Genomic DNA, 26,866 nt, shown 5'->3' on the forward strand with positions numbered 1-26,866 from the left:
GTTTCCTTACTTTTCTTTGCTATTAAAATCTTTCGCTCTGATTTCAGTAAGGCACCCCTACTTCTGCCGGAGTCCGGGTTCTGCAGGTGCTCTCTCTCCTCAGGGACACTTCTGTAGGGAGTAGGAACATGTTTTTAAATCGGGAAGAGCGTGTGAGCTCTGTGTGAGAACGGGGGAGATGTATACCAAAGGGCGGTCGGTCGCATCCACAGTCTCCAGGTTTTGGAGCTCGGCCCCGGCCCAGACTACAAGTCCCAGGAGACCCCGCAGTGACGGGGTGCTCCGGTGATCGTTCCCTCACTCCTCTGGATAGTGGAGATAAAGGTTCCGTTCGCGGCGCACTGCGGTTTGGTTTGTTTTCAACGGCGGTGACGGAGGTTGGGAACCCGGCCGACTGCAGGCGGGGGCGTCAGGAGGCGGATTCCTCCTGCCCTAAGCACTGGGGGGCGGGAGGAGGGGAGCCGGACCAGAGGGCCGGGCACCAAGCCGCGAAGGCAGAGCAGGCTGAGGCGATGGAGGGCGACGGGGTGCCGTGGGGGAGCGAGTCGGTCTCGGGTCCTGGCCCGGGAGGCGGCGGAATGATCCGTGAGCTGTGCCGGGGCTTTGGCCGCTACCGCCGCTACCTGGGACGGCTGAGGCAGAACCTGCGCGAAACGCAGAAGTTCTTCCGCGACATCAAAGGCTCCCACAATCACAGCTGTCCCTCCTCCCCCACGGAAGGCGGCGGGGCCGAGCGCGGCCCTGCCGGCGATGTCGCCGAGATCGGGCTGCAGGCGGGTAAGGAGGGTAGCCGTGAGGAAGACAGGGCTGGAGAGGCAAACTGAGGGTGGGCCGCACCCCTGCCCCTGCAAAACCCCGGGAAGAGGCGGAAAGTGGAAGAAGGGCCGCGTGGCGGGGCTACCGGGCCTGAGCTGGCGGGATCCGAGATGCCGTGGGAGGGCATCTCTCGGGGTGGGGGAGGGGAGGGGCTCCAGGGACTCGGCCGCGGGGACCAGGGGGCAAGGGGCGCCCGAAGGCAGGAGTTCCAGGAGCAGGATCCAGGGGGCCGGGCTGTGCACGGGCGGGAGCGCGGAGGGCCCCAGTTTGAGAGGGCGGAGGTTAAGCCTCGGAGTGAGGAAAGTTGCTCTGAGTTCGGGGATGAGCAGTTGTGGTCAGAGTCCCAGTTAGGGATGGTGGAAAGGAGGGATGGAGGACGGGCGGTAGGCAGGGAGCCCTAGGAGGCCAGGGGACTGTAGTGGATTTTGTGTGTGTCCGTTGTGTGTGTGTGTGTGTGTGTGTGTGCGCGCGCGCGTCTGTGTGTTTGATTATGTATGTGAAATACGCTTACATCAATCATGTGGCAACTCTGTGAAAGGAATGTACTGGAGAATGGGGCTGGGGTCGCTAAAGGAAAGGATGTCTCATGGGTGCCAGGGAATTGCCAGAGATGCGGATTGCGTTTAGGGTGAAGAAGTTAGACAGGGAAAGGATCGTTTTTTGGTCCTGAAACTTGATTCCCTCTGGGATGTGTTAGAGGCCCTAAAGCATTTAAAATCGTGCAGCGTCTTTGACCTCTCCTAATTTCTTACTTCCTCTTAAACTGCTGTTGATGGGGAACTGGAGGGTTTGATAACTACTTGGTCTAATTAGGAAATAACAGGTTGGATGGAAGAAGGGACTGGCATCCCATGCAGACAGATACCTTGGGACAATATAGCAGTCAGTGGGTTTCATTGAGTGATTCTCTAACTAAAGTGTGTATTAAGATTAATGTTGAAAATATCTCAGGCTCTATCCTACAGATTGATTATGTCTAGTGGGTGGGTCCTAAGAATCTAAACGCAAGCCATGGCTAGGGATTCTGATGCAAGTGGGCCAGCAAGCACACTTTCAGAAACACTAATTTAGATGCTGACAGCAAATTTGAACATGAGGCGTAGAATGCAGTGAATTCTTAAACTCTTCAGAGTTTGTGTGTTGGGCCCTATATTTCCAAAGTTGCATGTTTAATATCCTAAATTTGTCTGAGACTCCAGAAATGGTGATAAAAATAAGATTCTGATTGATGATATTCCACTTAGTTGGCCTGGATGTAAATAAAAAAGCTTTTATTTTACCTCATGGAATAAGTGGGATGAGGGGGGATGACTAGCTTTTCTGAAGTTGTGGTTTTGCCATCTTCTGCCCAGAGATTTGTTATGCTTAAAATGGACCCATAGAGGGGACTAATTTCTGTGAGGCTATCAAAAACAATTGGTGAGAAGGGCAGATGTTTTCAGGGATGAGCCCCAGAACGTGTACTTTCACCCTCTCCCTCAGCAATGCTTTCCAGCGGCTTTCCCTGCTCACAAGTTTTTCTTATAGCTTATCTTAAAAAACCCTCTATTGCTGTAATTTTATAACAACTATTTTAGAATTACTACTGATAAAAAATCAGAGAGTAGATTCACCTCAGAGAGATGGAGGTTTTCAAGGCACCTTGGCTGGCTCTTCTTTTTATTCTTTAAAAGCCAACTTAAGAAATACAAATGCACCTTTGTATTTTGCCTCATTGGCTTTTCTAGTTGACTGCATCATGAACTAATATTTTCGTATTTAACTCTCTTCACCCTCTGGAGTCTGTCCATCTGAAATAAAAACCAGGGGAGGGTACAGATGACAGGACTGGGAGCCATTTGATTTTGTTCCATAAAATGCTTCCATTCCTTTAGTGTGGAGAGTTTTATTTTTGGAGGTGAAAAGGAACATCAGGAGAAATTAGTGAGGTGGCACTTACTATGTATATTTTGGGGATGCCATTTTCCCAGCTGTTTGGGTGATTGTGTTAGAAAGTAGAAACCATTCCTTAAAAGACAACTAGCTCTTGTTCTCTCCCTTTACAGACTATCTTTACAAGGTGAACTTCATTCAGAGACTGTCTCAACTTTCTTCTGTGAATGTTGGTTTCTGATTAATAGGAACTTGAAATGTTAAGCGAAGGAACACTCAATTCTTAACCTCAATTCTTAAAACCTCTTTTGAAGGTTTTAATCATCGGTTCAGAATGGAAGTATCTTCTAGGTTGGATGTAGTATGGTATTTGAGCAATTGAAGATCATGGATTAACTGTAAATTTTTATTATTTCACTTTTAACCACAAAAGAGATGGGAAGGACCCCCCCAAATAATGCTTCCATCTTAATTTTCACAGTTTTGAATTCACTGAGGGCAGTGTAGTGAGTATATAAGGTACATGATGTTTTAGAAGTTAAAAAGTGGGTGGAATCTAAAATGAGAGTAGCTCGACCTGTACAGGGAAAACTGAATTATAAGTGAAATTGCCTTGATTCAGGTCCTCCTTTTCTTCCCAAAGCATTGGCCTTCTTTTCACTTAACTATAGGGAATGACAGCCCCTCTATCTGTTGATTTTCCTCTGTCAGAGGGTTCAGAAGTAATGAGATAAAGGCTTTGAGCACTTCTGAAGACAGGCAGAGTGGAGTATTACAAAGTAGCAGAGGGAGAAGTATTTTTCTTGTTTTATGATCTGTCAGAGTTCCAAGCTGTTGCAGTGTATCATAAACCTCTCAATTTTAAGAAATTGGAATGACTCAAATGTATTTAGTTGGAATGCTTTAATCTGTGCTACATTCCTTTCTTCCTGGTTCCGCTCCTTACTAACTGAGTGACCATGGGCAGATCACAATGGCGCTGTGCCACAGTTTTCTCATCTGGAAATGAGGATTATAATAATAGTAGTTGCCTCTAGGGTTGTTGGGAGTTAATATATGTGTTTAGAACAGTGCCTGGTAAGGTGCTGTGTAAGTATTAGCTATTACTAGTCAATAAACATTTGAGCACCTGGTAATAGGGTTAAAGAGTCAAATAAAAACATTGGTCTTGGCCTTGGGTTAGTGGAGATCAGTCTTCCCCTTCTATACTTTTCTCCTAAGAAAGAAAAAAAATTATAATTATCATTACAGTGCACCTGTTTGTTTATGTTGGATGAGGGAGGAAAAGGACTAGGAAGATCTGAACCTGGCCCTCTAGAAAGGGATAATCTAATCTCAGCCATATGCATATGCAACATATAAAGTAGAAAAACTGCAAAAAGCTAAAGGTAGATTATAGGCATTTTGTGTGAGTTACAGTTCTTAGGTTTTTATAGCTCTTTGCCATTGGTTTGGTAACAACTTCGTTTCTCCAACATCCTTCACCCTCTTTTGGTTGCCAGAATTAAAAGGGAGAAGAAAAACACTAATGTACTTATTTATTTAAGAAAAGCCCTAGTGCACATTTTTCTTGGACTTGTTAGACAGAAATTTGTATGGATAATACACTTTAAGTGGCAGAGTGACATCTGGGCAAGGGATGGAAAGTTGGGAAAGAGGATATTCTTTACAGCCTGGTTTCTTATAGTTGCCATCTTCAACTAGGGCTGAGGGGTGGAGGGAAGTTGGTTGTGGGGTAAAACAGCCAGAGACTGGGATGGGTGTGCTTTCTAGTAATTTGCCATGGTCTGTTTAGAAGAGCTGCCTCAGCATTTCAACAGAAGCTTAGCAGAGATGGTGCTATAATTGTGATTCTTATTTATTACTTTTATTACCTTAGATGAACAAAACCCCATTTCCCCAATTATATCTAAAACTTTCACTTTCTCTCAATTTTCTTCCTGTATGGAAGCAGCATATAGTAGTCAAAAGTTTAAACCACCATTGTTTTTTGGTGTAACAAGTGGAAAATAAAAAGTAGTCAAAAGCAAGCACAAGCACTTGAATCAGACCTGAGTTCCTCTTCTAGTTCAGCCTTTTATTAACCGTGGGACTTGGGGCAAGTTACTTAACCTATTGGAGTCTTGGTTTCTTCATATGTAAAATGGGAGTGATATAGAATGCCACATATTGTATGAGTCCATCTATTTGAAATGTCCAGAACAGGCAAATTCATACAGACAGAAAGTAGATTAGTGATTGCGGGGGGATGGGGGGAGAGGAAAATGAGGAATAACTGCTAATGGGTATGGGATTTCTTCCTGGGGAATAAAAATGTTCTAGAATTAGATAGTGGTCATGGTTGTACAACTTTGTGAATATGCTAGAAACCACTACATTGTGTGGTTTAAAAGTGTGAGTTTTCTGATATGTGAATTATATCTAAATAAATAAATAGAATGGGAGTGATAATGTCTACCTCACAAAGTTGTTGTGATATTTAGAGATAATATACATTAAAGCACTTAGCACAGGCATATAGTTAGTACTAAACATATGTGACATTTGAGTGTGTGTGTGTATGTGTGTATGTACTTGGTGAACATTAGATTAGGAGGCTGGAACAGGGGGGTCGGGGGAAGAATAAGAGGAGTGACGAATGGAATGAGGGACAGAACAGTTTTGAGCTGAAGCCAGATCTAGGCCCAGGTCTCTAAGCTCCCAGTCCCATTCTGCTTCTGTGACTCCTCCCTTGTTCTTTCCTGATCTGGCCATGGGAATAGAAAATGCACCCTGGCAGTGGAGAGATTACGTTACAAGTGAGTCATAACCCAGGCTCCATAGCTTGACTTGGAACCATAATCTCCTTCAGTGGGAGATTTTATCTGATTGAGTGAGTATAATGTGACACTACCTACTCAAGCCTTTTATTCCAATTTCCAGTCCCTTTCCTTTCCCCTTCCTAATCTTCCTTTGCTAGGATAATCTGTTTCCCATGGCATGGGGCAGCGCACTACTAAAAAGGCTTGGATAATTCTTCCTGCTCTTGAAAGAAAAGACATTATTACCTTTAAGATTATTATCGTTTGCAATATGTTTAGTTTAGTCTTAAAAGGCATTACTGATTTCAATACGGTTAGTTCTTCAGCCTTGCAAGTAGCATTTAAAGAAAGCATGGATTTAAATAAAAATCCATCTGGTCTTTAGATTTTGTTTTGCTCTGTCCACTTTCCAAGCATCAGCATTTATTTCTCCATGCTTCTCTGTCTCACTATGTTAAGTCAACAAAGAATCTTCCTGCAATAAATGTCCTTCTCAAAAGCAATCTTTTGAAAATAAAACCTCAAAAAATATGTTACTGAAGTAAAGGGAAACATGAATTTCACCTTAAACCTATTGCTCAATTCCTATAGGCTCTGGACATACAGATCATGTTTTTATTTATTTATTCATGTGATAGCTATGGATATATTTGTCTTATCTCGCTTACTAGATCGTGAACTCCTAAGGGTAAAGACTGTTTTACTCATCTTTGTATCCCCTGCAATGCCTACCATAGTGCTTTGTACATAACAGGCAAGTAAGTATCTGTTAGATCGTTTACATATCTGGTAGATATTGGAATGATGTTTTTTTCCACTTCAGAAGGGCAATTTTTCCCCCATGAAAGATATGGGATTTTGTATCTTTGCCCACATTTTCCTGTCTGCGCCCCTAAAACAGAACAATGATAAGCATTTGATAGATGACTAATTAGGCTGGAGCTGCCAGTATCCCAAAGAATGATTTTCACGTCCCAAAGAATGAGTTGCATGCAATACCGGAGCTTCACCACGATATGGGAAGTAAATGTTCATTCACTCAACAAATCTTTATTAATGCCTAACTTTGTACTGGGTACAGGACACACAATGGTGAAACATTGTCCAACTAATTGATATTTTTAATTCTAAGCTGATGTTATGAAAGAAAGAAGGATTAGTGTTTCACCATGTTCCCTCTAGAGGATTTCCTACACATTGGTTTCCTGCTTAACCATTAGTCTTTGAGGACAGGAGGATAAGGCATATGAGAAATTCTAAGATTAAATGGCATTGATAAAAACAGGAGTTGAGATGCTTTACTAACTTTCTGACAGTAAAGGAAAACTAGCCCCAGTCTGTCTCTGGGATGGAATAACAATAATTGTCTTGTTTGCATGGTTCAAAAGCAGAATGCATTCATGAAGATTGTTGTTAAGAGTATCTTTTATCTCCATCAGAGGTTACTCACAGGGATGCCAATATGAAGCGTATGAGGAGTGTGGGTGGATGTGGTTTGTTCCCTAACAGTTTTAAGACCTAAGGTGAATTTGCTCTTTACTTTTTGTAGGAAAATAGTTCACCTCTAGGGATAGTGGGTTTTGCTTCCTACGTGGTCCAGGGAATCTGAATGGTGTCATTCATAACAAGAGCGTAGAGTCCCTGTGAAAGATGCAGCTTTTCTTTCGTGACTCTCAGAGGTCTGACTGGAGTCCCCTGTAGGATTTTCAGTCTAAGTATAGGCCACCCCATGCTTGAAAATTGATTCCATTCTTTGCCAAACGGGGAGTCTGGTAATCTTGGGGATCCTGGAACTTGACACTTTAACAGAGGAGAACAGATGTAGCAGTGGTTATGTGCCCCCTTGCTTAAAGCTATAAATCAGCCTCTCTGAGAAGGTCTCCTTATAGATAGTATTCCTCCAAAGTCCAAACTAAAACTCTCTGAAGGAAAGTTGGTCAGAGCATGGGGACTCATCAGAATCCCCTGTGGGCCCCTGGTTGAATTGCCCATCACATGTGGTGCCTTCTTCTGTCGTATTTAGTAGGCAGTGTGCAATGTGAGTGGTTTGGACGTATCCCCAGCCTGTGGGGTGCCATGTGGCTGCGGGAACCTTTTGACTGCAAGTCTTTGGAGTTGGGCTTTATAATGTGCTTCCGTTCCCTGGGGTGGTGTTCTCTGGGCAGGAAGATGGGAAGTAGAACTTGAGGATTGTTTTGCTTTTCACTTGTTTAATAAGACATCAAAACTATCCCAAAGAATAGTAATAGCTTATGTATTCATAAAAGCCTTTGATTATTTAAAAAAAAAAAACACCCTCATACTTCTTTTAAAAAAAATGCTTTTATCACTTTTATTTTACTCATATAAAAAAAGGTCTAATTTTAGCTTCATCAGATTAAGACTTCAGTGTGTTATTTATGCCAGACAGATTTTACCCTTTCTAGTTTATATAATGGGAGAGAATTACATTTCCCAGGATTTTTTTGGTTAAGCCAAACTTTCCAGACTAAAGACTAAGTAAGGCCGTATCATAAAAGCAACTGGATAACAAGACTAATTTGAATAAAAGCTCTGTTTTTATTCAAATTAGAGGGACAGTGACTGAACCAATATGGAGCTTACTTTTTAGGAATATTCTGTGCAATATACTGTAGCCTTAACTTTTAATATTATGGAGATATGTAGGAGCAAGAAGGAACGAAGAACTTGGGGGAAAACAGCTAGTAGGAGAAAAGTCATTTTTATTCTTTTGGCATATAAGAAGCCCCCTGGCGAAACCTATCTCAGTTTCTCCTGATTGAACAATTGGCCTGCTCTGCTGGCTTATATTCCATGGAGAGAAGTGGAGAAGTTCTGCTGTTGCAACTTGGAAATGTGGTTGGTTAGTCGAGGATAAAAGTAGTTAGTTGGCATGTGATAAAGAGGCCTGAGCTGCAGAAGAGGTGGAGGTGTGTTCCCTACTGCTGAGTCATCAGGAGGCTGCTGCCGGCAGTACAAGGTCAAGCTTCTTCTGGTGGCTTCTTGTTCAATGAACTGGATAGTTATAGGTAACTTTCATCAAAGTGTCCTGTCCTGGAGTGGGTGTTTGTCTATACTGCTTAGTCTTGAGGACTTGGGTTCTAAATCTGATCCTGAACTGCTTGTTTAGATGAGTGCCTTGGACTCCCCAGACTCAGAACTGGCATCAGAAAACGATCACAGGAAGATTGAGGAGAAAGAAGGTAATGTGCAGGGCAGAAGTGGGGACAGTGAAGAAACTTATTGTTTAAATTGTATTATTACTGTATATGATGTGTTTTTTACCTGCTGGGTTTTTTTGATGAGTAGAATTCTATCTCTTAATCTCTTTTCTCTGAGATCCAGACCTGGATACATTTTGCTAGTTACCTTTTTGGCCAATATTTTAAAAATTATTTTGAAATAATTTCAAATTTATGTAAATGTCACCAGAACAGTACAGAGAGTTCTCATACCCACTCCATGCAGGTTCTCCATTTATTAAGATTTTATTGCATTTGCCCCATCACCTAATCTCTCTCTTTCTATTATATGTATATATTTTTCGGAACCTTGTGAAAGTGAGCTCTAGATAGGTTGTCTTATCTCTTCTAAACACTTCCAGTGTGCATTTCTCCCAAACAAGGACATGCTATCAGCATGCAACTTCCCAAATCAGGAAATCAACATTGAGTCAGTATTACCATCCAGTCTACGGACCCCATTTAAGTTTTGCCAACTGTCCCAGTAATGTCTTTTTCTTTTGATCCAGGATCCTGTCCAGGAGCACATGTTGCATTTAGTTATCATGTGTCTTCAGACTCCCTGAATGTGGACAGTCTCTCGGCCTTTCCCTGACATTTCTATCTTTGGCAGGTTTAAAGAGCAGGCTTTACATTCTATGGGATGACCCTCAGCCTGGATCTAGCTGCTTCCTCATGACTAGACTCAGGTCATGAGCTCTCAGCAGGACTAGGCACAGAAATGACGTGATGTGCAGTCACATCAGAGGTACATGTTGTCGGCCCCCCCACCCTTGGAGATGTTAAGCTTGATCTCTGGTCATGTTGGTGTCCGTTAGATTTCTCTACCTTAAAGTCACAGTTTTTCCTTTTGCAGTTGATTAGTCTTTTGTGGGAAGGTGTTCTAAGATTTCACTGATGATCTTGTTCCTGAAAATGCCTCCCTCCACTAGACCTAGCGTCCATTGACAATGCCCACCTGCCTCAGTGGTGGTTTTTCTATCCACTATTTCTTCTATATTTCTTAGTTGGTATTTGCAAAGTTAGAGCATTCCTTTTCCATTGTTTGTTTATTATTTATTTATATCAGTGTGGGACTTCTGAATTTTTTCAATGGATTATAATTTCTTATTATCATTTAAAAAAAATTTTATGCTTAAATTGTCCCCAGTCCGGTGAGTAAGTCCCCCTTTGAGGTGGTTCCTGTGTCTTTTTAACACATTCCCACCATTGGGTCATTCTTAATGGTAACTAGCTGAAAGAAGCTGCCTTCCAAATGACAGGAACTAAGCCCTGAGTGAAGCATGGGGTCGGCTTCCTCGAAAAACTGCTTCCATCTCTGCATCCCATAAATTACAGCTTCAGCTGCCAGCTGCCTTTCTATTCCCCCTGCAGCTCGACCAGCCTCAGGAGCAGTTTCTCCCAGAAGGGAACTTGTCAGCAGGCTGCTGAGTATGGTCTCTTCATGTCACATGGCTCCCAGGAGATATAAGCCTTGGGGGGGGGGGGGATGGGCAGGGAAAGGGTTGGGGGGAGGTTATGTCCCTCTTCCCAGGTACCAGTACAGTCTGCTTTTCAAAAGCTGTTCAAGATCTTAACATGACCACCAGGTAGGATAACTTTAGTGACATTTCTGCCAGCTTGACTTTCAGCTTCCAACAAGAGGTTTAGCTGCTTGAGTACATTTCCATCTCTAATCTCCAAAAACCATCCCCTTCAACCAAAATACCTTGTATTATTTGGTCCTGAAGATTCTGAAACCCAGACTCCCTAAGCATATGTTTTCCTTAAATGGGGATGCCTCCTCTAAAATTCAGAATCCTTTAAATTTAGCTGAAGGTCAGAGAGCTTGTTTGGGAATGATAAATAAATGCTTCTTGGCAGAATTATTTCTCTCTCAGCTCCTGGGGTTTTTGTAGCTCAATACTGTGAAGCTTGTAGTAGAATTGATTGTAGTAGAAAGACTGTATAATGTTCATTTCTCAATTTAGGATTTGTCCTTTACTCTTGGCACATGTAGTTAATAAGAAATAAAACATCACTACTTATTTGTGGAAATGCATATTTGTGTCACTGATTACTTCAGTGACTTATAAAATCCTTTGTATTTCAGTCACTTTCAGAGAGGACTTCAAGTTCAGTGCTAAAGGTGAGGTAAAAATTTTTACCGAAGGAGGGAAATCCTTGGGTATCAGGAACAAGTATTGCAGTAGTAACTCTGTTGAGACCTGAATTGACTCTGAAGCCCCATCAACCTTATGAGTTTCAAGAATAGGATAAGGCAAAGATAGAGTTCCACTTCACTTATTCCATATAGTGCCTTCCCTCCTTGGCCATGGACTATACCTTACCCTGGCCTTCACTCATATTATTGACTGGGATGGAAAACAGGCAAGAAGGAGAGTGTGATGATATAAATCCATTACTCCAAAAACAATTTAAACAACGTATCTAACCTAATGGGTCACTAGAGACATCAAAAGTTCATTAATGAGAGATTGGTTCAAGACGACGGAGTAGAAGGACGTGCTCTCACTCCCTCTTGCGAGATCACCAGAATCACAACTAACTGCTGAACAATCATCGACAGGAAGACACTGGAACTCACCAAAAAAGATACCCCACATCCAAAGACAAAGGAGAAGCCACAATGAGACGGTAGGAGGGGCACAATCACAATAAAATCAAATCCCATAACTGCTGGGTGGGTGACTCACAAACTGGAGAACACTTATACCACAGAAGTCCACCCACGGGAGTGAAGGTTCTGAGCCCCACGTCAGGCTTCCGAACCTGGGGGTCCAGCAATGGGAGGAGGAATTCCTAGAGAATCAGACTTTGAAGCCTAGTGGGATTTGATTGCAGGACTTCGACAGGACTAGGTGAAACAGAGACTCCACTCTTGGAGGGCACACACAAAGTAGTGTGCTCATCGGGACCCAGGGGAAGGAGCAGTGACCCCAGGGGAGACTGAACCAGACCTACCTGCTAGTGTTGGAGGGTCTCCTGCAGAGGCAGGGGGTGGCTCTGTCTCACCGTGAGGACATGGACACTGGCAGCAGAAGTTCTGGGAAGTACTCCTTGGCGTGAGCCCTCCCAGAGTCTGCCATTAGCCCCACCAAAGAGCCCGGGTAGGCTCCAGTGTTGGGTTGCCTCAGGCCAAACAACCAACAGGGAGGGAACCCAGCCCCACCCATCAGCAGTCAAGTGGATTAAAGTTTTACTGAGCTCTGCCCACCAGAGCAATAGCCAGCTCTACCCACCACCAGTCCCTCCCATCAGGAAACTTGCACAAGCCTCTTGGATAGCCTCATCCACCAGAGGGCAGACAGCAGAAGCAAGAAGAACTACAGTCCTGCAGCCTGTGGAACAGAAACCCCATTCACAGAAAGAAAGACAAGATGAAAAGGCAGAGGGCTATGTACCAGATGAAGGAACAAGGTAAAACCCCAGAAAAACAACTAAATGAAGTGGAGGTAGGCAGCCTTTCAAAAAAACAATTCAGAATTATGATAGTGAAGATGATTCAGGACCTCGGAAAAAGAATGGAGGCAAAGATCGAGAAGATGCAAGAAATGTTTAACAAAGACCTAGAAGAATTAAAGAACAAACAGAGATGACCAATACAATAACTGAAATGAAAAGTACACTAGAAGGAATCAATAGCAGAATAACTGAGGCAGAAGAATGGATAAGTGATCTGGAAGACAGAATGGTGGAATTCACTGCTGCAGAACAGAATAAAGAAAAAAGAATGGAAAGAAATGAAGACAGCCTAAGAGACCTCTGGGATAACATTAAACACAACAACATTCGCATTATAGGGGTCCCAGAAGGAGAAGAGAGAGAGAAAGGACCCAAGAAAATATTTGAAGAGATTATAGTCGAAAACTTCCCTAACATGGGGAAGGAAATAGCCACCCAATTCCAGGAAGCACAGAGAGTCCCATAGAGGATAAACCCAAGGAGAAACACACCGAGACACATAGTGATCAAACTGGCAAAAATTGAAGACAGAGAAAAATTATCGAAAGCAGCAAGGCAAAAAAGACAAATAACATACAAGGGAACTCCCATAAGGTTAACAGCTGATTTCTCAGCAGAAACTCTACAAGCCAGAAGGGAGTGGCATGATATACTTAAAGTGATGAAAGGGAAAAGCCTACGACCAAGATTACTCTCCCGGGCAAGGATCTCATTCAGCTTCGATAGAGAAATCAAAAGCTTTACAGACAAGCAAAAGCTAAGAGAATTCAGCACCACCAAACCAGCTCTACAGCAAATGCTAAGGGAACTTCTCTAAGTGGGAAACACAAGAGAAGAAAAGGACCTACAAAAACAAACCCAAAACAATTCAGAAAATGGTCATAGGAACATACATATCGATAATTACCTAAAACGTGAATGGATTAAATGCTCCAACGAAAAGACACAGGCTTTGAATGGATACAAAAACAAGACCCATATATATGCTGTCTACAAGAGACCCACTTCAGACCTAGGGACACATACAGACTGAAAGTGAGGGGATGGAAAAAGATATTCCATGCAAATGGAAATCAAAAGAAAGCTGGAGTAGCAATACTCATATCAGATAAAATAGACTTTAAAATAAAGAATGTTAAAAGAGACAAGGAAGGACACTACATAATGATCAAAGGATCAATCCAAGAAGAAGATATAACAATTATATATGCACGCAACATAGGAACACCTCAATACATAAGGCAACCGCTAACAGCTATAAAAGAGGAAATCGACAGTAACACAATAATAGTGTGGGACTTTAACACCTCACACCAATGGACAGATCATCCAAACAGAAAATTAATAAGGAAACACAAGCTTTAAATGACACAATAGACCAGATAGAATTAATTGGTATTTATAGGACATTCCATCCAAAAACAGCAGATTACACTTTCTTCTCAAGTGCGCATGGAACACTCTCCAGGATATATCACATCTTGGGTCACAAATCAAGCCTCAAAATTTAAGAAAATTGAAATCAAGCATGTTTTCTGACCACAACGTTATGAGATTAGAAATGAATTACAGGGAAAAATATGTAGAAAACACAAACACGTGGAGGCTAAACAATATGTTACTAAATAACCAAGAGATCACTGAAGAAATCAAAGAGGCAATCAAAAAATACCTAGAGACAAATGACAATGAAAACACGACGATCCAAAACCTATGGGATGCAGCAAAAGCAGTTCTAAGAGGGAAGTTTATAGCTATACAAGCCTACCTCAAGAAACAAGAAAAATCTCAAATAAGCAATCTAACGTTACACCTAAAGGAACTAGAGAAAGAAGAACAAGCAAAACCCAAAGTTAGCAGAAGGAAAGAAATCATAAAGATCAGAGCAGAAATAAATGAAATAGAAACAAAGAAAACAATAACAAAAATCAATAAAACTAAAAGGTGGTTCTTTGAGAAGATAAACAAAATTGATAAACCGTTAGCCAGACTCATCAAGAAAAAGAGGGAGAGGACTCAAATCAATAAAATTAGAAATGAAAAAGGAGAAATTACAGCAGACACCACAGAAATACAAAGCATCCTAAGAGACTACTACAGGCAACTCTATGCCAATAAAATGGACAACCTGGAAGAAATGGACAAATTCTAAGAAAGGTATAACCTTCCAAGACTGAACCAGGAGAAATAGAAAATATGAACAGACCAGTCACAAGTAATGAAATTGAAACTGTGATTAAGAATCTTCCAACAAACAAATGTCCAGGACCAGGTGCCTTCACAGGTGAATTCTATCAAACATTTAGAGAAGAGCTAACACCCATCCCTCTCAAACTCTTCCAAAAAATTGCAGAGAAAGGAACCCTCCCAATCTCATACTGTGAGGCCACCATCAACCTGATACCAAAACCCAGACAAAGATACTACAAAAAAAGAAAATTACACACCAATATCACTGATGAATATAGATGCAAAAATCCTCAACAAAATACTAGCAAACAGAATCCAACAACACATTAAAAGGATCATATACCATGATCAAGTGAGATTTATCCCAGGGATGCAAGCATTCTTCAATATATGCAAATCAATCAATGTGATACAGCATATTAACAAATTGAAGAATAAAAGCCAATATGATCATCTCAATAGATGCAGAGAAAACTTTTGACAAAATTCAACACCCATTTATGATAAAAACTCTCCAGAAAGTGGGCATAGAGGGAACCTACCTCAACATAATAAAGGCCATATACAACAAACCCACAGGAAACATCATTCTCAATGGTGAAAAACTGAAAGCATTTCCTCTAAGATCAGGAACAAGACAAGGATGTCCACTCTCACCACTATTATTCAACATAGTTTTGGAAGTCCTAGCCACGGCAATCAGAGAAGAAAAAGAAATAAAAGGAATACAAATTGGAAAAGAAGAAGTAAAACTGTCACTGTTTGCAGATAACATGATACTATACATAGAGAATCCTAAAGATGCCACCAGAAAACTACTAGAGCTAATCAATGAATTTGGTAAAGTTGCAGGATACAAAATTTATGCACAGAAATCGCTTACATTCCTATACACTAATGATGAAAAATCTGAAACAGAAATTAAGGAAACACTTCCATTTTCCATTGCAACAAAAAGAATAAAATACCTAGGAATAAACCTACCTAGGGAGACAGAAGACCTGTATGCAGAAAACTATAAGACACTGATGAAAGAAATTAAAGATGATACCAACAGATGGAGAGATCTACCATGTTCTTGGATTGGAAGAATCAACATTGTGAAAATGACTATACTACCCAAAGCAATCTACAGATTCAATGCAAACCCTATCAAATTACCAATGGCATTTTTTACAGAACTACAACACAAAAATCTTAAAATTTGTATGGAGACACAAAAGACCCCGAATAGACAAAGCAGTCTTGAGGGAAAAAAGCAGAGCTGGAGGAATCAGACTCCCTGACTTCAGACTATACTACAAAGCTACAGTAATCAAGACAATATGGTACTGGTGCAAAAACAGAAATATAGATCAATGGAACAAGATAGAAAACCCAGAGATAAACCCATGCACCTATGGTCAACTAATCTATGACAAAGGAGGCAAGGATATACAATGGAGAAAAGACAGTCTTTTCTTTCTTTTTTTTTTTTTTAAACATCTTTATTGAAGTATAATTGCTTCACAGTGGTGTGTTAGTTTCTGCTTTATAACAAAGTGAATCAGCTACACATATACACACGTTCCCATATCTCCTCCCTCCCGCATCTCCCTCCTTCCCATCCTCCCCATCCCACCCCCCCAGGCGGTCACAAAGCACCGAGCTGATCTCCCTGTGCTATGCGGCTGGTTCCCACTAGCTATCTATTTTACATTGGTAGTGTATGTCCATGACACTCTCTCACCCTGTCAGGTCTCACCCCTCCCCCTCCCCATATCCTCAAGTCCATTCTTTAGTAGGTCTGTGTCTTTATTCCCATCTTGCCACTAAGTTCTTCATGACCTTTTTTTTTTTTCCCCCTTAGATTCCATATATATGTGTTAGCATACTGTATTTGTTTTTCTCTTTCTGACTTACTTCACTCTGTATGACAGACTCTAACTCCATCCACCTCATTACAAATACCTCCATTTCATTTCTTTTTATGGCTGAGTAATATTCCATTGTATATATGTGCCACATCTTCTTTATCCATTCATCCGATGATGGACACTTAGGTTGCTTCCATGTCCTGGCTATTGTAAATAGAGCTGCAATGAACATTTTGGTACATGACTCTTTTTGAATTATGGTTTTCTCAGGGTATATGCCCAGTAGTGGGATTGCTGGGTCGTATGGTAGTTCTCTTTTTAGTTTCTTAAGGAACCTCCATACTGTTCTCCATAGTGGCTGTATCAATTTACATTCCCACCAACAGTGCAAGAGTGTTCCCTTTTCTCCACACCCTCTCCAGCATTTATTGTTTGTAGATTTTTTGATGATGGCCCTTCTGACTGGTGTGAGATGATACCTCATTGTAGTTTTGATTTGCATTTCTCTAATGATTAATGATGTTGAGCATTCTTTCGTGTGTCTGTTGGCCATCTGTATATCTTCTTTGGAGAAATGTCTATTTAGGTCTTCTGCCCATTTTTGGATTGGGTTGTTCGTTTTTTTGTTATTGAGCTGCATGAGCTGCTTGTAAATCTTGGAGATTAATCCTTTGTCAGTTGCTTCATTTGAAAATATTTTCTCCCATTCTGATGGTTGTCTTTTGGTCTTGTTTATGGTTTCCTTTGCTGTGCAAAAGCTTTTAAGTTTCATTAGGTCCCATTTGTTTATTTGTGTTTTTATTTCCATTTCTCTAGGAGCTGGGTCAAAAAGGATCTTGCTGTGATTTATGTCATAGAGTGTTCTGCCTATGTTTTCCTCTATGAGTTTGATAGTGTCTGGCCTTACATTTAGGTCTTTAATCCATTTTGAGTTTATTTTTGTGTATGGTGTCAGGGAGTGTTCTAATTTCATACTTCTACATGTACCTATCCAATTTTCCCAGCACCACTTATTGAAGAGGCTGTCTTTTCTCCACTGTATATGCTTGCCTCCTTTATCAAAGATAAGGTGACCATACGTGCGTGGGTTTATCTCTGGGCTTTCTATCCTGTTCCATTGATCTATATTTCTGTTTTTGTGCCAGTACCAAACTGTCTTGATTACTGTAGCTTTGTAATATAGTCTGAAGTCAGAGAGCCTGATTCCTCCAGCTCCATTTTTCGTTCTCAAGATTGCTTTGGCTATTCGGGGTCTTTTGTGTCTCCATACAAATTGTGAAATTTTTTGTTCTAGTTCTGTGAAAAATGCCAGTGGTAGTTTGATAGGGATTGCATTGAATCTGTAGATTGCTTTGGGTAGTAGAGTCATTTTCACAATGTTGATTCTTCCAATCCAAGAACATGGTGACAGTCTTTTCAATAAGTGGTGCTGTGAAAACTGGACAGCTACATGTAAAAGAATGAAATTAGAACACTCCCTAACACCATACACAAAAATAAACCAAAATCGATTAGAGACCTAAATGTAAGACCGGACACTATAAAACTGTTAGAGGAAAACATAGGAAGAACACTCTTTGACATAAATCATGCAAGATCTTTTTTGATCCACCTCCTAGAATAATGGAAATAAAAACAAAAATAAACAAATGGGACCTAATGAAACTTCAAAGATTTTGCACAGCAAAGGAAACCATAAACAAGATGAAAAGACAGCCTTCAGAATGGGAGAAAACATTTGCAAACGAATCAACGGACAAAGGATTAATCCCTAAGGTATATAAACAGCTCTTGCAGCTCAATATTAAAAAAACAAACAACCCAATCCAAAAATGGGCAGAAGACCTAACTAGACATTTCTCCAAAGAAGACATACAGATGGCCAAGAAGCACATGAAAAGCTGCTCAATATCACTAATTATTAGAGAAATGCAAATCAAAACTACCATGAGGTATCACCTCACACCAGTTAGAATGGGCATCATCAGAAAATCTACAAACAACAAATGCTGGAGAGGGTGTGGAGAAAAGCGAACCCTCCTGCATTGTTGGTGGTAATGTAAATTGATACAGCCACTATGGAGAACAGTATGGAGGTTCCTTAAAAAACTAAAAATAGAATTACCATATGATCCAGCAATCCCGCTACTGGGCATATACTCAGAGAAAGCCACAATTCAAAAAGACACATGCACCCCAATGTTCATTGCAGCACTATTTACAATAGCCAGGTCATGGAAGCAACCTAAATGCCCATCAACAGACGAATGGATAAAGAAGTTGTGGTACATATATACAATGGAATATTACTCAGCCATAAAAAGGAACGAAATTGGGTCATTTGTAGAGACGTGGATGGATCTAGAGACTGTCATACAGAGTGAAGTAAGTCAGAAAGAGAAAAACAAATATCGTATATTAATGCATTTATATGGAACCTAGGAATATCGTACAGATGAACCGGTTTGCAGGGCAGAAATTGAGACACGGATGTAGAGAACAAACGTATGGACACCAAGGGGGGAAAGCGGCGGGGGTGGGGGTGGGATGAATTGGGAAATTGGGATTGACATGTATACACTGATGTGTATAAAATTGGTGACTAATAAGAATCTGCTGTATAAAAAAAATAAAATTCAAAAATTAAAAAAATTAATTAATTAATTAATTTTAAAAAGTCATTAACATTACTTCCCACCAATTCTCCCTTTTTAGAATAATCTTAACCTCAACCCAAAGGGTAATACACACTAACTGATGAGAGGAACATTAAAGGTTTCTCTGAAAAGTACCTACTGTTTCTTTTAGAAAATGGACTCTAGAGCTCTTAGGTAGAATAAGAATAACATTTTTTAAAAGTGTTCACCAGCTAGTGTTAATGCTGTTTTTTTCTCCCAGGCCTCATCGTCTTGGGCGGTTTCCGTAAGGACTCTGTCAGTCTGCTTTAAATTGGGGTTCTACAACTACTGAGTTGTGTTTGGCCCTACATTGGGAGAAAGTGTGGTAGGGCGGGTAGAGGAGGAAGAATTTCTCCTCTGTCTTCTTATTATTTCCAGCTGGGCCTAAGAATTAAACTGACATAAGACAGATAAACAGGAGAAAAGCATAAGCACTTTGTTAAATTTTACATGTACATGGGGGTCCTCACAAAAGAATGAAGACCCAAAGAAACAGAGTTGAACTGGACAAAGAAGTAAATTATGAAAGCGTGACAAGACAAAGGGCCTTGGGCTAGGGCAGTTAACGGTGGGAAAGTAACTAGGAAGGTACTGGTTAGTTTAACAAGGCTTATTTGTACAGATTTTTCTTGATCTCGACTCCCAGTTTCTGGTGATAAGAATGTTGCTTTCCTTCTGTTATAGGGAGGACATCTTCCCAATGGGGGTTTTATCTCTTGCTTTCAGGAAGATAAAGCGGAGATCAGAGCGCCCTTCTTATACCTGCTGTTTGTCGAGTGCCTTTAGCTCAAAATAATCCTTATGCCAAAGTGACATTTTGGGGGATGGCATATTCTGCCACCCTTCAGGGACATTGTTTACCATTAAGTATTCACCTGGCCCCCTGAGACCTAAGAACAGTTCCTGCTCTGCCCTGTGTTCCACTTTTTATCTGCTTAGAGAAATGGAGAAACATGGCTTCTTTTTTGTTCTGTTTTGCCTTTTAAGCTACTGCTTCCTCATCTACAAATGGGGATAATAATAGTTTACGTCTGGTAGAATTGTGAGCATTAAATGAAATGGGGCAAATAAAGTGATGTACTTAGAAAGGGCTCAGTAAATATTATTGTAGGGAAGGAAAAATAATTTCCCTCTACCCTTCTAGGTTCTTGGCTGAGACACTCCTGTTATAAAAAGATTAATGGGAGAAAAACAACCAGAAATTTAATAACATGTGTACCTCCTGTACACATGGGAGATACCCTGGAAAAACTGCGTGACTCCAAAATGGCCCAAGCCACTACCTTAAATACGATTTCCAGCTAAAGATAAAACACTCGGGTGGGGTGAGGTGGGGGGAGTCATTTATGGGTGGTTATCAGGAAAAGCACAGTAAACAAGGGTAAGGTTGTTATGCAGTTTTAAGTGGTTGCCTTCTGCATTGATAAGAGTTTCTAGAGATTTTGAGCCCTCCTCTTCCTGGCACTGGAGGAAGACACCCTTACAAATGGAGATGTCCCTTTTAAATATGTCTCCTACGAAAGGGTAACTTCTCAGTTTCCAGAGCTTCACCTGTGTCTGCTGTTTCTTAAAAATAACCTGCTCAAAATAATATGTCAAAGAGGCATATTTTGGGATGATATATTTCATTCCCCTTCATTATCTAAAACAGATAAACAAAATGCGTTGCTACTTTAGCTGCTCTTCTCCTTGTAGTTTGAAACGTTTGTTTAGAAGTAACGCAAATCAAGATAATCTGTTTTTAAGAATCATCACGGAAAAAAAAAGTCTTGCCTTGCATTTAAGACAATTTGATTTGAATTTTCCTGCAGCCAGAGTTGGCAGGGTTAATGTGCTCAAGCTGAGAGGCCGTGCTGTTACCTTCCGGCAGCCCCATATGCAGATGCTGTTATATTAATTACAAAAGAAAACCTGATTAACTCGAAGTCCTTTAACTGTCAGTGAGGCAGCTGCTCTAGCTCTGCAACAGATTTTCTTCCTCCCTCCTATGGTCAGTCTACAGTTTTTAATCTCTTCTTTAGAAAACTGTTGAAACTGCCTGGTAGGTCCTCAGAGCCCCTGGCTAGTTCAGTCAGCTTTTGATCTGCCGTTATAGTAGTCCAGGGGGAGCTCGAGTAATTAAATTCAGGTACAGTTTAAAATAAAAACTATCAGACCAACTGCCCATCCCCCTCAGTTATCTTTCTTTCAACAGTTAAAACCTGATGGAATCCTGGAATTTCAGAACTGGAAGGGATGTTAAAGATGATCTAATCCAAGTCCCTTAGTTCACAGATGAGAAATCCAAGGCTGAGAGAAACAAGTAGGTTGCCAGTCAGTGGTGAAGCCCGGGATGGGAGCGTGTGCCCTCGGCTGGTGCTCTGCCCACTCCCTCACCGACGCATTTGCCGAGAGGAGCAAGGAGTGAAACGATCTCGTTTCAGCTTCATTTCTCTCCATGCTCTTGTTCAAATCTTGTAGACACGTTGAAGAGCAATGAAAAAGCTAAAGATTAGTGGGAGAAGCAAAGGCCTTGGATAATGACGTTTTGAAAAACAGATGGCGATATCCATTTTGAAGACCTTTTCTCAGTCCAGTGGGTTGCACGCAGAACCCTAGCAGAGTGCGTGGAAACGAAAATTAGAACTGGTTTCGCTGTCAGCCCACTCTCCCATTGCACTGGCCTATGGTTGTTTGACTCTAGCGGGTTTATTTGTAGTGACTATTTTTGTCACTACAGAGATGGGGGTGTGATAATTTGGACCAGATGAGTAATGGGGTATGTCCGCTGTGGTTTTGGCCAATGCAGCATGGTTTACTGGCTTTCCTATAGTTGACCCTGAGGTCTCAGAGGTGTTGAGATCTCTCCCTCTGGTTCTGAAAAATGGTTACTTGGTTTTTGTTCTCTGTTACCTGCTCTCCAAGCAGCAGCAGTCACAAAACTCATTTAAGCTTATTTTTATTATGGCTTTTATTTAGGCTTATTTTTATAACTTTTGTTATAGGAGTTTGGATACCCGTCTGAGATCTGAGGAAGACTGGGAAAAGAGAAAGAACAGGAAGGGTAGATAAGAGCGAATCTAACTGGACTTCTCACTGCTCAGGCTGAGACTGTGGTCTGCAGGTGAATGGGGAGGTACTATTCTGTTGTCCACCTCTACTCTCCATGTTGAGATGAAGGAGGTTTTTAGGAATGACAGTTGCTCCTATACTATTCATGGTACCAGACTGTTCATCATGCTACTGGACTTTTCTCAGTACTTAGTAGAACCACTTATGGCTTTCTGTAGACAATTCTCCATGGTAAATGGATTCTTACACAGAGCAAGCAAGCGTATAACAAAGCAAGTGTATAACAAAGCATTAACTATTTTTTAGTCATTGTGTTGGGTGTTGAGGATACAGAGGGAAATATGGTTCTTCCTGCTTTTGGTAATTATAAACATACAACTAGAATAGTCTGTATAGGGGAGCAAAATTTACCATCCCAAAATGTGTCTCTGTGGTATGAAGATTACTTTAGGCTTGGTTGTTTTAAAGAAACAAAAGGCTCAGGAAGAGCTTTTATCTCCTCTGCCTTAACTGCCTAAAAGAATTTAGATAGAGGGCCTATCCCAGAAAGAGAGCTATCACCAGGGTTAGCTACAGTGTAATATGAACCAGGTGTAGTAGTCAGGGGAGGAACCTAGCAAGGCCTGTTTGGTCAAAGTCCTCTCTATGTCCCGTTGTTTCTGGATGGCCCAGCAAACATTTGTTTACCAAACATTCACTCTTCATTCTTACTGTGAATTGCCTTGTTTCCCTTTGAAGACCCAGCCCCCTACCCCCTCTCCTTAGTCCAGGATGACATATGTATCTCATTTAACCCGTCTTTGGAATCTCATGTTCAGATTCCCCATGTGTACCTAATTAAATTTCATTTTCTCCTGGTAATCTGTCTCATGTCAATTTAATTCTTAGACCCAGCCAGAGGAAACTAAAAGGGTAGAGGAAAATTGTTTTTCCTCCCTGACAACTGTGGTAAGTGTTGTTTAGTTGTCAATAAGATATGAAGGGACTCAGGACTCACTACTTGCTAAGTGGTCGCACAGCAATTGGCTGTGTCCCCTTGCTTTTAGATTGTATCAGTGGGTCAAAAATTAGACCAGTTGTCTGGTGTTTTACTCTTGCGCTTAGTAAATACCTTGCACACAACTGGGCACTCAGTTAACACTTTGCTTTCTCATCTCTGTCCCAAGAGAATAGATTTCCTGTTTCAGTGTCTCGTATCACTGGTTTACATGTGCTGGCCAGGTGATGTATTTATAGGCCGACATGAAAGGAAGGGCTTAATGAAATTCATAAAGGGGGCTGGGTGAAAGCCAACTTCCTTAAATCTTTTGGTGGTGCCATTTGTGGGAGAGAAAAAGATTTGAGGATTTGAAATACTGAGTTTGAAGCAGGATAGGTAGAGTCTGAAGTAGGACAACCTCTTAAATGAATCAGGCCTCTCTTGCTTCAATTACATAAACAAAATGAACAGCTCATGGTTAAGTGACTAAAGCAAATACTGTTTCACTTGGTGCCACCCTAAATTTCAATTAAGATGTATGTATTTGGCTCCGAGATTGGACTTCTAACAGCCTAAGAACCGTGTGTCTGTGCCTTTCTGGACAAACACAAAGTTGCCTGAATCTTAGACTTGGGCAGGCACTGCCACTGAACAAGCTGGGGAGTGATCGAGTTCAGAATATGAGAGTTCTAGTCAACTAATTTCTGGTTCTTTTTCCCAAATAGATGTTCTCATACTTTAGGAAGACTTTTGTTTTCTCTCTTTTTAAAAAAATTTTTAATTTATTTTTTATTTTTATTTATTTATTTTTGGCTGCATTGGGTCTTCGTTGCTGCACGCGGGCTTTCTCTAGTTGCAGTGAGCGGGGGCTACTCTTCATTGCGGTGCACGGGCTTCTCATTGTGGTGGCTTCTCTTGTTGCGGAGCACGGGCTCTACGCACGCGGGCTTCAGTAGTTGTGGCACGCAGGCTCAGTAGTTGTGGCTCACGGGCTCTAGAGCACAGGCTCAGTAGTTGTGGCACACAGGGTTAGTTGCTCCGAGGGATGTGGGATCTTCCCGGACCAGGGCTCGAACTCATGTCACCTGCATTGGCAGGCAGATTCTTAATCACTGTGCCACCAGGGAAGTCCCTTGTTTTCTCTTGAGTATTATTTGATCTGTTTAGATGAGTGTGGTGTCCTGAAAGGATATTTCTGAGATGGATCACACCTCTTCCTAGATTTGCCTGGATTTTATCCTAACAGGTAGTTCTTTCCCTTTGTCTTATTCAGGGTCTTGTCCTCCATAAACTGAAAGAATGTGATTTGATTAGGAGATATTGATCTTAATTGAGCACCCAGTGTTTTAAGAAAACAGATGACTTGGCAGCTGGGATGCTGTCACCAGCCATCAGTGAAATGAACCAGAAAAGATTCTAGAGCTTATGCACACTTGAATAACATTTTATTTCAATACATGCGTATTTAAAGACTGGCTCATACATTTAGTTATAAAATATGTTATAAATGAGGAAAATAAGCTAAAACTGCATGTGGTAGAGTCATTTTAAAGGGCCTTTATCTGTTCAAGTATTAGGTCTTGTGTCACAAGGAAGGTTTTCATTTTGATATATTCGGGTCTTGGATTCACATCCCAGTTAGTGTGGTCTTTTCTGGCTTTGTCAATTTAATGATCTTGTACCTGAGTCCTTGTAAACTCCTTAGGCTGTCCCTCCACTGGTTGAAAAACGAGAGGGGAGGGTAGATCAGGTCACTGCCACCTTTCTGGATAGAAACAACTGTTCTGGGAATGAGCCAGAGAGGGGAATCCTGTTTGATATTTGAGGAACCTTTTCTGACTGGGATGTTTTCCTGGTATCTCCTTCAGCCAAGAGCTTCCTAGAAATTTCTTTTCTAGGAGCCTGACATCCTAATGGGATCTCCCTGGCAGTCTTTCCCTACCCCTCCTCACTCTTCTCTCTGTACTCCTTTCTCCTTCTCCACCCTTCCCTTCCCCAACCAGGCCAGCTGAGCTGCATTTCCTTCCCACCTAAGGAAGAGAAGTACCTCCAGCAGATTGTGGACTGCCTCCCCTGCATCTTGATCCTCGGCCAGGACTGTAATGTCAAGTGCCAGCTGTTGAACCTGCTCTTGGGGCTGCAGGTGCTTCCCACCACCAAGCTGGGCAGTGAGGAGAACTGTAAGCTTCGGCGCCTCCGCTTCACCTATGGGACTCAGACTCGGGTCAGCCTGGCACTCCCTGGCCAGTATGAACTAGTGCACACGCTGGTTGCTCACCAGGGCAACTGGGAGACCATCCCTGAGGAGGACCTGGAGGTCCAAGAGGACAGTGAGGATGCTGCCCATGTTTTAGCCGAACTGGAGGTGACGATGCACCATGCTCTCTTACAGGTACCAAACTCACACTTATATAGTTGCACAGATATATACCAGCTTTCCTTGTATTTGAGCTTTCTCAGAAAGTAATTTGGCAATATGTACTCTGGGCTCTGAGCATCAGCTGATAGAGTCAAAGGAACATGATCTAGGAAGTTGAAAACCAGACAAGGCTGTAGCAGTGCCCATCCCTGCCCCTGCTACCATGCTGCAAGGCCCTGGGCAATTTGCTTAATCCCTGTCTAAAATTGAAGGACTGTGGTACTTGCATCTCAATGTGCTTTGACAGAATTAGGATCAGGGTTAGAAATCCTTTTTTCATTTCTTAGCAGGAAGGTGTTGCTAGAATTGTCTCTAGCCATCCCTTTCTAAAAGGTGCAAGTAAGATGATTAATGTTCTTATCTGAGTTGAGAACAAGTGAAGAACTTTTGAAGTTTTCCTTAGACCTGCCATTATTTACTAAGTGGGACAGATCATGTTTCCTACTTTCTAAGGGACTTCAGAACTTGAGGACAGGTCTGGCTCAATGTAAGGAGATATGGAGATCCTGTCATCTGAAGAATATCTTTGCTTTTCTCAAAGATATTCTTCCAACTCCCAAACAGAACACAGGTCTTGCGGCATCTCCTAAAGGATCATATTGTCTATCTGGTATTCAGATCTCCATTTAGGAAGGACTTGTCTCTTGTGCAGGGCTTCCCTTGCTACTGTATAGCTAGGACTGGGCTGTTTGATTAGGCCAAATGGGGATGAGCAGAGGACGTGACTATGTCGGGGGTCAGGAGCTGGTAGGAATAAAAGAATGCAGACATGCTCAAAACAGAGAGTCCATCACCATGGTTAGCTGTGCCAGGAAGGAAGGGCTAGTTTGGCAGGACTAGGAGAATGGTTTCTTCTTCTCTTCACCTACCCCTGTTCTAGAAGGCTTGATCTCTCAGTCAGTGAGTGAGTGCTTTGGTTGTGGCCTCGGCCTGTGATCCTCTAGAAGTAGAAACTGTCATCTCATTTCCTTCCAGAGTCCAGATTTCTTTTATCTCGATAAATGCTAGAGGGGGCTACGTATACCAGCCAGCATTTCCTCTCAGCTCAGTTTCAGTGGTGGCTTTCCTCTGTGTTCAGACTGGGAGCGTGCACTGCTTAGCTCCAGGACAATGTTAGAGTTCTTGGATAACTCTGACAGTAGCTCTGACAGTGATCTTTGTTTATTGACTGAGCCTGCTCAGTTGACCCACAAACTTCTTCACAATTCATAAGTATTTGATCCATACACAATCTCTATAGTATTCTGTTCTGGTCTAGTTCCTTCAGTTTCCAATAGCTTGGTGGTTTTCAGACTTTTTTAGATTTTAATTCACTCTAAGAAATAACATTTTATTATCAGGACCCAGTACAAATATACATGCATACATTTGAAATAAAGTTTCATGAGACAATACTTTTACTTCTTGCAAAACACACTGATATTTTCTTCTCTCTTCTATTTGACTTCCTTTTTTAAAAAATGATGGTAGCAGCCCCACTAAATTGATTCTCTGACT

The 26,866-nt window shown here is 41.5% G+C and overlaps 1 protein-coding gene across 9 annotated transcripts in view; it reads left to right on the forward strand.

The window, feature by feature from the left end:
* The first annotated feature begins 314 nt into the window (after positions 1–314).
* The window catches only part of DSTYK (dual serine/threonine and tyrosine protein kinase), a 56,875-nt gene continuing 30,323 nt past the window's right edge, over positions 315–26,866 (forward strand). For 2 of the 9 annotated variants that reach the window (XR_014245939.1, XM_082396498.1), the window contains exons 1-2: positions 321–777; positions 24,954–25,342. Coding sequence is in view for 8 of the 9 variants with exons in the window: in XM_082396498.1 (XP_082252624.1) it covers positions 513–777; positions 24,954–25,342 (654 nt within the window). In the remaining variant the exon portion in view is untranslated. Of the gene's footprint in view, positions 778–5,450; positions 5,561–8,156; positions 8,519–8,619; positions 8,693–10,823; positions 10,860–24,953; positions 25,343–26,866 lie in introns of those variants that run through there. The other 7 variants (XM_082396499.1, XM_082396504.1, XM_082396501.1 and 4 more) reach the window with 7 other exon arrangements.

The sequence above is a fragment of the Balaenoptera borealis genome, assembly GCF_965194805.1.
Source record: "Balaenoptera borealis genome assembly, chromosome: 1".
NCBI classification, from domain to species: Eukaryota; Metazoa; Chordata; class Mammalia; order Artiodactyla; family Balaenopteridae; genus Balaenoptera; species Balaenoptera borealis.